Source organism: Mirounga angustirostris, unplaced genomic scaffold, assembly GCF_029215605.1.
Source record: "Mirounga angustirostris isolate CCGP_5_RB_7025 unplaced genomic scaffold, mMirAng1.0.hap1 SCAF_4, whole genome shotgun sequence".
Taxonomy (NCBI): Eukaryota; Metazoa; Chordata; class Mammalia; order Carnivora; family Phocidae; genus Mirounga; species Mirounga angustirostris.
Genome location: NW_026991712.1, coordinates 85,415,462 through 85,425,137, shown reverse-complemented (window position 1 = coordinate 85,425,137; position 9,676 = coordinate 85,415,462). Strand labels below are relative to the sequence as shown.

The 9,676-nt window shown below is 44.3% G+C and overlaps 2 protein-coding genes across 5 annotated transcripts; one reads left to right on the top strand and one right to left on the bottom strand.

Annotated features, from left to right (window-relative positions):
- The first annotated feature begins 2,598 nt into the window (after positions 1-2,598).
- RBM8A (RNA binding motif protein 8A) lies at positions 2,599-4,385 on the top strand. 4 transcript variants are annotated; one of them, XM_045896773.3, is made up of 6 exons: positions 2,599-2,756; positions 3,035-3,094; positions 3,223-3,297; positions 3,478-3,614; positions 3,928-4,064; positions 4,166-4,385. In XM_045896773.3, exons 1-6 carry the CDS (start codon positions 2,690-2,692, stop codon positions 4,209-4,211), a joined length of 522 nt encoding a protein of 173 aa, XP_045752729.1. In that variant the 5' UTR covers positions 2,599-2,689; the 3' UTR covers positions 4,212-4,385. The 4 variants fall into 4 exon arrangements, with proteins under 4 accessions (XP_045752729.1, XP_045752728.1, XP_064444476.1 ...); XM_045896772.3 differs by having other exon boundaries at positions 3,220-3,297; XM_064588406.1 differs by having other exon boundaries at positions 2,650-2,793.
- Positions 4,386-4,535: 150 nt separating this feature from the next.
- Positions 4,536-9,599, bottom strand: LOC135364119 (gonadotropin-releasing hormone II receptor-like). The gene is given in 4 exon segments (XM_064588407.1): positions 4,536-4,678; positions 4,681-5,075; positions 5,590-5,800; positions 8,724-9,599. Coding segments are annotated over 4 exon segments (1,245 nt in total). The 5' UTR covers positions 9,234-9,599; the 3' UTR covers positions 4,536-4,549.
- Positions 9,600-9,676: the final 77 nt, after the last annotated feature.

Genomic DNA, 9,676 nt, shown 5'->3' with positions numbered 1-9,676 from the left:
TGACCTGAGCCAGACACTTAACAGGCTGAACCACCCAGGCACCCCTCCTATATAAACTTCTTAATCTGTCTTGTCCATATACACTGCCTTAGTTCAGTTATTTATTATTTCTGGGCTGGAGCACTGCAACAGCTTCCTGACTAGACTGTCTTCATTCTTAACATCCTCCACACTATTGTCAGATTTCTTTCTAAAATACTTAGTACCGTATCACTATCTTGCTTAAACCATCACTTAGCTATCTTTGTCTTTAGCAGCATTCCCCAAAGTTTTATATGTGAACCCTTGGTATTACCTGAGAAAATTTTAGGTGGTAGATGGGCAAACATTTTTAATTTTTAAAAAAATTTTTAAAGATTTTATTTATTTGAGAAAGATAGAGAGAGCATTAGCAGGGGAAAGAGCAGAGGGAGAGGGAGAAGCAGACTCCCTGCACTGATGCAGGACTCGATCCCAGGACCCTGGGATCAGGACCTGGGCCAAAGGCAGATGCTTAACTGACTGAGCCACCCAGACACTCACATTTTTCATTTTTACTTATAGTCTAATCTGAAACTGTCATAGAAGAAAATACAGATTTTACATTTATGCCAGTGATATTTAAATTCAGTATAAATTTGTTTAATTAACAAGTCAGTCTACTTAAGGAAAAATACTAATCAAGGAACATCATGGGGGCTATCTGTGATTGTGAAAAATCATGAATACCCAAATACTTGAAGTCGAGAAATTATTGCCTACAGAATAAAATTCCAAAATCCTTAGCATGGCATACATTTTGGCCCCAACCTGTACTTTCAGCTTTATTTCCTAGCCACACAGCATCAGGCAAACAGAATTTCTTGCCATTCTGGTTATTTGTTCCTTCAATAAGTATGTATCAAATGTCTACTGTGAGCCAGACACTGGTCTAAACTGTAAGGCTGGGGCGCCTGGGTGGCTCAGTCGTTAAGTGTCTGCCTTCGGCTCAAGTCATGATCCCAGGGTCCTGGGTTTGAGCCCCGAATCGGGCTCCCTGCTCAGCGGGAAGCCTGCTTCTTCCTCTCCCACTCCTCCTGCTTGTGTTCCCTCTCTTGCTGTGTCTCTCTCTGTCAAATAAATAAAATCTTTAAAAAAATAAAATAAAATAAACTGTAAGGCTATTGTTGTAAATAAGAGTCTCTGCCATAAGGATTACACTCTAATGGGAAATTGACAATAAACAAGATAGAAAGTAAACAAGGTAATTGGGCTGGCATTTAAGCTCTGTGAAGGAAATAAACAGAGTGACGGACAGTAAAGTAGAGAATACTTCGATTCCAGCAGTATTTTTGGGAGACCTAAAGGATGAGGTTGAATGAGCCATGTGAAGAGCTGGAGTAAGAACATCAGGAACAGGAAGTTCCAAAAGTCCTGAGGGGAAAGAGACAACCATAGTTGAGGGAAAGTGTAGGGAGAGCTTAATGAGAGGGAATTTGGTGATGGAAGTCGTTGGAAACAGGCAGAGCAGGTGATGTTTGAATTTTATTCCAAGTGCAAGAATAAGGAAGGGTTTTTGGTAGGGATAGGGCCAGCTGATTTTTTCAAAGATCACACTACCTACTGTGGAGAGTGGATTAGTGTCTCCTAGTCTCAGTACAACTGCTTTGCCTGGAAAACTACCCAGTCTTAAAGGCCTAGTTCAAATGGAAGCCTTCTTATTCCCAGTCCTATTATAAACTTCCTTTGTACTGCCATAACAACTTTGTGATAGCAATCATCACTCTCATAATATAATTATATAAAGTGACTGTTGATAATCTAATTATTTTTCCTTTTATTGCCAGCACCTTCTCTAGTATTAGATAAACATATTATAACTGTTTGATTAAAAAAATTAATAAATAAGTGGATGCGCAGTCCACTATTGTTGAAGGCCTACATCAGGATTCCAGAATTTGGGGGCAATATGGGTTTTGCGTCCTAGGCAAAAAACTCCTAGGTTTTTAAACATGAAATACCTGCACCATTCCCAAAGACGCTAAAGTCCCTATTTTGTTTAAAGCCATTATTATTATTATTTTTTTAATTTTCGGAGGTGGTGGCAAGGGTTTGAGAGTTTATCTTAAAAAAATAAATAAGCAGCTGATACCCGTCTCACCAATCCTAGTTCACTGACAACCAGGTCTGTTAGTTTTCTTGAGAAATTCGGTGCTGCAGTACGAACCGGAAGCAGCTTTTGAGCCAGCATTGCTGACTGAACTATTTTAAAAATGTTTCCATCACGGATCCAGCTACTCCTCCGAACAGGGTACGGGTCTAGAAGTTTTGAGAGAAAAAAAAACATTCATCAAGTTCCATTTCCTAGTATGGAGTCCAAGGAGACGAAAAACAGTCCTCTAATAAAGAAATTAGGCAGTGCTTCTCTGGCAGTAGTATTTCTCCTCGGCTGCCCTAATTAATAGGAAGCCATTGTCTGCACCTACCCGCTAGCGGTCCCTTAGAGCTTTACTCCATTCAGCTCACCAACTGTTCAAGATGGCTACAAGAGCACTTCCGGCATCTTCCCGAACTAGGCCCGCCTTCATTTGCGTATTTTCACCGCGCCGGGGGCGGGACTTAGACTTAGCTTTTGATTGGTCAACTTAACTAGCGACTTTTCCCCTCCGCGACAGTTTCCCGAGGTGCCTAGTGCTTGAGCGGCACGGACGAGAGTGAGAAGGAAGGCAAGATGGCGGACGTGCTGGATCTTCATGAGGCGGGGGGCGAGGATTTCGCCATGGATGAGGATGGGGACGGTGAGGACAGTGGAGGCAGCTGCGGGAAGCGGGGAAGGTGCGAGAGAAGGGACTAATAGGAAGATAATTTCCTTTCCCGTCAGGGAGGATGGGATTCGGGGAATCGGGTTTCAGTTGGATTAGAGACAGCGCCCCCTTCGGGAGGAATGCGGGCGGGACCGGGAAGGGAATGGGACTGGAGGTGGTGGGGCTGCTTTCAGATCATGTGTCCGTAAAGAGACTATTGTTACCAATACTTGTTATTTTTGTTACTCATTCTTTCACTTCTGGGGCTCCAGAGAGCATCCACAAACTGAAAGAAAAGGCGAAGAAACGGAAGGGCCGCGGCTTTGGCTCCGGTGAGTGTTTGTGGGGAAAATGGGTCTAGAATGGCGATATTCTACGAGTTTTGGAGTCCCCATTCAGACTCATGGGGAACAGCGGGAGAATGGATTTCTGGTGATCTCTTGTATGTTCCATATAGAAGAAGGGTCTCGAGCGCGGATGCGTGAGGATTATGACAGCGTGGAACAGGATGGTGATGAACCTGGACCGCAACGCTGTAAGTAAAATGTAGCCTGTAGGGATCTGTTTGTAGGGAATTATGGACCAATGAAATAAAACCCAGTAGGAATGGGGTCGGAGATACCTTAACCAATCTCTGGAATCCCCACTTAGTCCACTCTTGTGATCTTGCTTGAAGTTTTTCTCTTGTGCTCAAACCTCCCTCCCTCTCCAACAGCTGTTGAAGGCTGGATTCTCTTTGTCACTGGAGTCCATGAGGAAGCCACCGAAGAAGACATCCATGACAAATTTGCAGAGTATGGGGAAATAAAAAACATCCACCTCAACCTGGACAGGCGTACAGGATACCTGAAGGTATCCCTAAGTGACACCCTATTGCCTCTCTTCCCGCATAACCTTTAGACAGCTTTGATAGTTCTCCCATGTTTGTTGTGATTGGCCAAGAGCAAAGTTGAAATAAAATGAGATTGGAAATTGATTTTGTCAGACATAGCAGGGACGGAAACAGACATTTTGTATGTACAATAAGGATATATGATGTACATTTGTTGTTAAAAGTTTATAGATTTTTGTATTTGAGTATGAGTTTAGATTTGAGGAAGAGGATACTTAGGTGGTGTTTGGTGGAATATGAGAGTTTTGATCTCTGTCTTTTCACTTGTCCCAGGGCTATACTCTAGTTGAGTATGAAACATACAAGGAGGCCCAGGCTGCAATGGAGGGACTCAATGGCCAGGATTTGATGGGACAGCCCATCAGTGTGGACTGGTGTTTTGTTCGGGGTCCACCCAAGGGCAAGAGGAGGTAAAGTGGAGAGGGCAAACTATCTTGGTGAAGGGAACATGAGCAAAACAGAATAAGGATGTTGTATTATGTTCCTCTGATGGGCCCTTCCTTTTCCCTAGAGGTGGCCGAAGACGCAGCAGGAGTCCAGACCGGAGGCGGCGCTGACAGGTCCTCTGTTGTCCAGATGTTCTCTCCAGAGATTCTACTTGACCATGCAGCCTTGGAGAAATAGGGCAGGGGTGGAACTCACTGTGTTTATATTTAATCTCTCACCCTACTTGCTTAGTGGGTTGGTTTTTGTTTTTGAGTTAGGAATAAATGTCCCATTTTTGTTTTGTACATTTAAAATTACTTTCTTCTTCTAACATTGCAATCTCGGAAGCACTATTTACAGTAAGGCAGTTTGGGTCACTGTGAAGATGCTTCTTGGGCCTCAATTCTGTGTGAATTTCTACATTAAATATAGTCTCAAGTTTCAGCTAGGGTGAGAGTAGAGACACTGCTCAGTACTTCTTTTTCTTGGAAGCTAAGAGAGCCCAGGTAGAAGTGAGGTGTTCTTGTGATATTAACACATAATTATTTTGTTCCTGTATACTCTGTTCCATGCAAATGGATGTTACAGGAATGTCTTTTTTGTTTCTCCTGTCCTTCCTGCTGCCATGTTTGTTTGTACTTGCAGCTGTCTAAGGGCTTGAATCTCCTGTCGGGGCATTCTCTCAGAACCTTTTTCTCTGGAAGAGTCTATACTAAGTTCCTGGTGCCTTCTTCGGCAGTCAAGGGTGAAGGCTCCATAGAGGAGAGGATCCAGAGGAGCATTGAGGAGGCCGAAAAGGAAAAGGATGTGGCTGAGGCTGGGGGGAACTTCAGTTAGCATGGTGGGAGAGAACCAGTACCACAGGCCCAGCAGGTAATAAGGTGTCCAGCAGAGGACGAAGGTCAGCAAGACAAGTAGGGCCAGTCGCAGGGCCCACAGACGAACACGGGAGCGATTGTCTAAGGAGCGATGGAGGGCAAATTCACCGGCAGGGGCTGGGAATTTAGAAAACACTCAAATTCAGAACCACTCAGCTTCTGAATTGAGTGTAGGGTGAACAGGCAGGGATGGTGAGCTGGAGTTCTCCCGATACAAGGAAGAGAATGTGGCAAATAGGAGGTAATGTTGCACATCCTCTTCCCTTCCCAAACTGGGATTATATGCTCCCCCCTCTCCCCTAGGGAGTATGACAGACAGGCTGGAGGAAAGGTTTTGATTGAGATGTGGTGTTACGGAGCTACTAAGACTACTTGAAGACTTGATGGTGTCCAAGACTAAAGGAGAACACTGATCACCTTCCTCCTCAATCTTGCCCAGCTAACTCAACAATGGAGGGTGGCTAGAGGCTGGTTACAACTGGAGGCATTTAGAAAATACCTGTAGCATCAGGTGCTAGAGGGATGGTTATGATGTCACTTTTGGTTTGATAGAAAACTATCAGATCAGTAAATGAGGCTAGAGGCAATAGTTTTTAGGGTATGGGTTAGGGCCCGGGGATTGGGGTCTTACCATGGTTCCCCTTCCTTGTCCGGGGACTAGACACACTGAGGACAATGCGGCTATAGCAGACGGTCATGGCAGTCAGTGGCAGCAGAAAGAGGCAGCAGAAGGTGAAGAGGTTATAGGTGATCTCTTGCCATCGAGCCTTGAAGCTGCCTTTGGTGACACACTGAGTGAAGGGGACTGGGCCAGCTCGGCGGACGGTGTGGAACAGGAACAGCTGGAGTGGAGTTTGAGGACTGTTAGAACTGGTCCCCCTTCACCCTTCTCCCTGGTCACACTATCCCAGTTCATCCTTAATTCTCTGCAAAGCTGGGTAGTGCTGAGTTCATCCATAGTGCCATATTTAAAAGGTTCAAAACTTGAGAATCCCTGTCTTCCCCTTAGGCTACGGAGCTAATCATTAAGTTTGTTAAATCCTGGGACTTAAAAGAATCTTGCCTCCTCCAGTACTGATCTAACATTGGGCTTTGTAAAAGGATGTTTCTACCACCTCACCAACATTTTTAGCTGAAATGATTTTTTTGATGTGTCTAATTCTGTGGAAAAAGAAATTTTGTATAAAATGGGTGCTGCTAAAATTTCAGGCCATTTTGCAGCCACTCTGTGAAGTGACCTTTAGTGATAGTCTTATGTACAATAACTATAACGGTGAAACAATGTTAAGTAATAAAATTTAACATTTTCCAAATGCTGTTGGCTGCCCCTTCCCCTTTTTGGTAAATTGCTGAGATTTTGGTTTGAATCTTAAAGAGTATTTTTCAGTTTAGAGCTTCAGGTTAGTACCTTGATTCAGGTAAGGCAGATTGAGTTACTATTAGCTTGATAAAAGTCAAGCTTAGTGGGTCTCTGATTCCTAGATCTAAGGCATTTGGGAAAGTGATTTCAGCAGGTGTGAGGGACTTTTAGGAAAGGTGAATAGTATCAGCCACAGACACAATTTTATGTTTGCCGTGTCCGGACATCACGGCCCCAAACACACTGCGAGCAGCTGCCCCAGACACAATTTTATGAATGGCTTGGAGTTATGATCAGCTACTCTGAGCTAGTCGGGGAGTCGTCTTTCCCCTTCCCCTGTCTTGAGTCCATATATTTGTAGGTTTTTTGGTTGGTTGGTTTGGTTTCTTTTTGCACTATGCCTAGATGTATCTGACATCTTGTGAAAAGGGGTTTAAAAATAAGCAAGGCTCCTGGACTTAGAGTTTGGTCTGTAGGCCTCCTTCTGCCTTTCCTTCCCCCTATTACATGCAGTTTATCACCCACTATAGAAACCTTCCTTTCAACCACTTACGATACTTAGAAACTTGAGCCTTCAAAGATAATTTCTAACTACTCCAATAGTCCCTCACCACACTTAAAAAAAGGTGTTTTTTTTGACATATTAGTCCTTGAAGGTAAGATTAATATTTTAAATAGAACATACGGGCAATGCAGAATTTATACAACAGGATGCTAATTTGGAACCAAAAATACCATCTTTTGCACATGTATCATAATGTTATCATCAGTTTGCCATTGAAACAAATGGAGATTGCAGTTGTCAGAATGTAACAAATGATGAAACTCCTATCTAATATCTTGTGGCCCATTGGTTTCAAGTGATTTAGCCAAAGTCATATAGCTAGTTAGCAGAGCCTAGACTCAGAAAAAACAAAGTAAAACAATGCAACAAAAACAGGCTTCTACCTCCCAGTCCACATTTAAAATTTGCTTCATATAAACAACTGTAATACCTTTTGCACTGAGGCAGCAATGCTGTTTTTTAAAGCTTTGGGTAGCAGAGGTCCTGCTTGCAGCATTGTTAGAAGCACTATTTTTTGTCTTAGAACTATAGTCAGACTAACTTTTGGTAGTTCTATTTCTAATATTTGAGGATTTAAGGATCACATTTTAAATCTGATTCTATAATGCACTGTCATTCCAGAGCCCCTTCTAGGTAGAATCCTAATCCTGGTCTACTCCTTCCCCTCAGAGGGAGGTGGTGGTTTTGGTTTTGGTCTTAAAGGAATTGCTTCATATTTCGTTTTTTTCTAGATTTCTAGTTCATTGTCAATACATGAGATTTGAGAACTGGTACTCAAGTTCAAATGCTCCATTTTCTTTCTAATTTTCTTTCCAGTTTTCACAATAAAGCTAGAATAAAAAATACAAATCTGATTATGTCACTCTCCATCTTTTACCTTAGTGTCTCTCCACTGCGTTCAGGATAAAGTACAACCTTAATATCTATAACCTACTCTTCCTTCCCATCCAGGCTCATTACTCACACATTTTCTTTCTTTCTTTCTTTTTTTAAGATTTTATTTATTTGACACAGAGAGAGAGGGAGAAGCAGGCTCCCCACTGAGCAAGGAGCCCGACGTGGGGCTCGATCCCAGGACCCCGGGATCATGACCTGAGCTGAAGGCAGCCACTTAACTGACTGAGCCACCCAGGCGCCCACTCACCCATTTTCTAGCTCTCAACTTTAGCTACAACTACTTTGAATTCCTCTACCTTCCACCCTCCCCAGCATTCCTCCTGCTTGAACTTGTCTAACACCTCTCTTATTTTAATCAAAAACAATCAGTGTTAATGTCTTTGAGAAGTTTTCCCTGACTGTCCAGGAGTGGGTCAGACATCCTCATTGTTCTTTAGCTCCTTATGCTTACCTTTAGCATAATGCTTTACTGCATACTTTATTATGATTGCATACTAATATGTCTTCTGCTCTAGTAAGTTTCCTGAAGGCAGGTCTTTGCTGCTCAATCCTTGATAGAGCATTAGAGTGTGCCTAGGGGTGATTAACACTATTTTTTGAATGGATGAGTGACTGTACCAGAGTTTTAACCAAAGCCCCTGACTTCACTGTCTTCTTTATAGACCCCCATATATGTTTTATCCCTAGAGTTTCTGCAACAGTCTCCTGAAGAAGAAGCTGGAGGATGCAAAAAGGCATAGGTACAGGGTACTGCTTTGAAGATGTAGGCTCTTAATAGAGATACAGGTTAACATGCAATGATCTTAATTTGCAAAACATCAGAGGCTCCCCTCTGAGCATTAATGGGTGACCACTGGTCAAGCACACCCCTTGACTCCAAACGCTCTTGTTGTTTACCCAAATTATTGTCCAGTCTACCCTTGAGTCCCAACAAGTCACTCACCTGGGGCAAGGCAAGCAGGAAACTAAGTCCCCAGGCCGTCCCCAGAAGTTTCCTTCCAGCTGAGCGGGGTCCAAGCGGGTGGAGTACGGCTGCCTGACGGTCAAGTCCAATCACCACAGGGAGGAAAGCTGCAGCATACATGGCCATTAGTTTCAGGAACATGAGTGTCCAACATGCGATGTCCCCGGCCAGCCACTGAACAGTGATATTCCAGATGGCATCTAGGGGCATAACCACAAAAGTGACTAGTAAGTCAGCAGCTGCTAAGTGGGCAAAGAGGAGTCGTACAGGGGACGGGCGGATTTGGCTGGGTTGTGGCCGAGTCACTGACCAAAGGACGGTCAGGTTCCCTGCAGCTGAAGAAATGAACAGCACAATGGTCACTCCCACTCGGACCTTGGCTGCAGCTGAGAAGGTGGGCAGCTCTGAGCCCTCCACCTCTACTCCTGATCCAGCCCAGACCTCCTCCCCCGCGGCTAACCCCCGAGGGGTGCCATTGGCTGCAGACATGGTGACCTGGAAGGGAAAGGGGTGGGAGGATGAAGTGTTAGTATGAAGAGGTTAGCTTCGTCCACTGATTCTTCGCCCTCCTCCTTATTAGAATCTGAAGCTGGTTATTGCGAATTTCGTCCATTAAAGCCTCTGTCTCTGGAGACTCTCCATCTGTATCCTGGAGGTCACCTGCCCAACTGTCAGGGTCCCGCAGGGAACAGGGATCTGGTGCTGGCTTCTACTTCCATAGACTTCTTTAGCCCCTACAGCCCTGGGTTCGGCCGCAGCGGGTGTGTGTTTGTGTGTGTGTTGGGGGTGTTCTGGAAGCACCCCGGGGGCAACCCTATCCTAGCCCGGCAGGCGAGGCGCTGTGGTGTCTTCTCGCCCCGCCCCTAATGCAAGCCCCGCCCCTGGTCCAGAATATTTAAAGAAGAATGTACCGCCGGAAGCGTGCTTAGAAA

Excerpts from the sequence above, each read along its gene's own strand:
- RBM8A (XM_064588405.1), top strand. The coding sequence starts at position 2,712 with ATGAGGCGGGGGGCGAGGATTTCGCCATGGATGAGGATGGGGACGGTG. Across the intron at positions 2,794-3,034 it reads AGCTGCGGGAAGCGGGGAAG|AGAGCATCCACAAACTGAAA; the intron begins GTGCGAGAGAAG and ends CTGGGGCTCCAG. Across the intron at positions 4,065-4,165 it reads CCACCCAAGGGCAAGAGGAG|AGGTGGCCGAAGACGCAGCA; the intron begins GTAAAGTGGAGA and ends CCTTTTCCCTAG.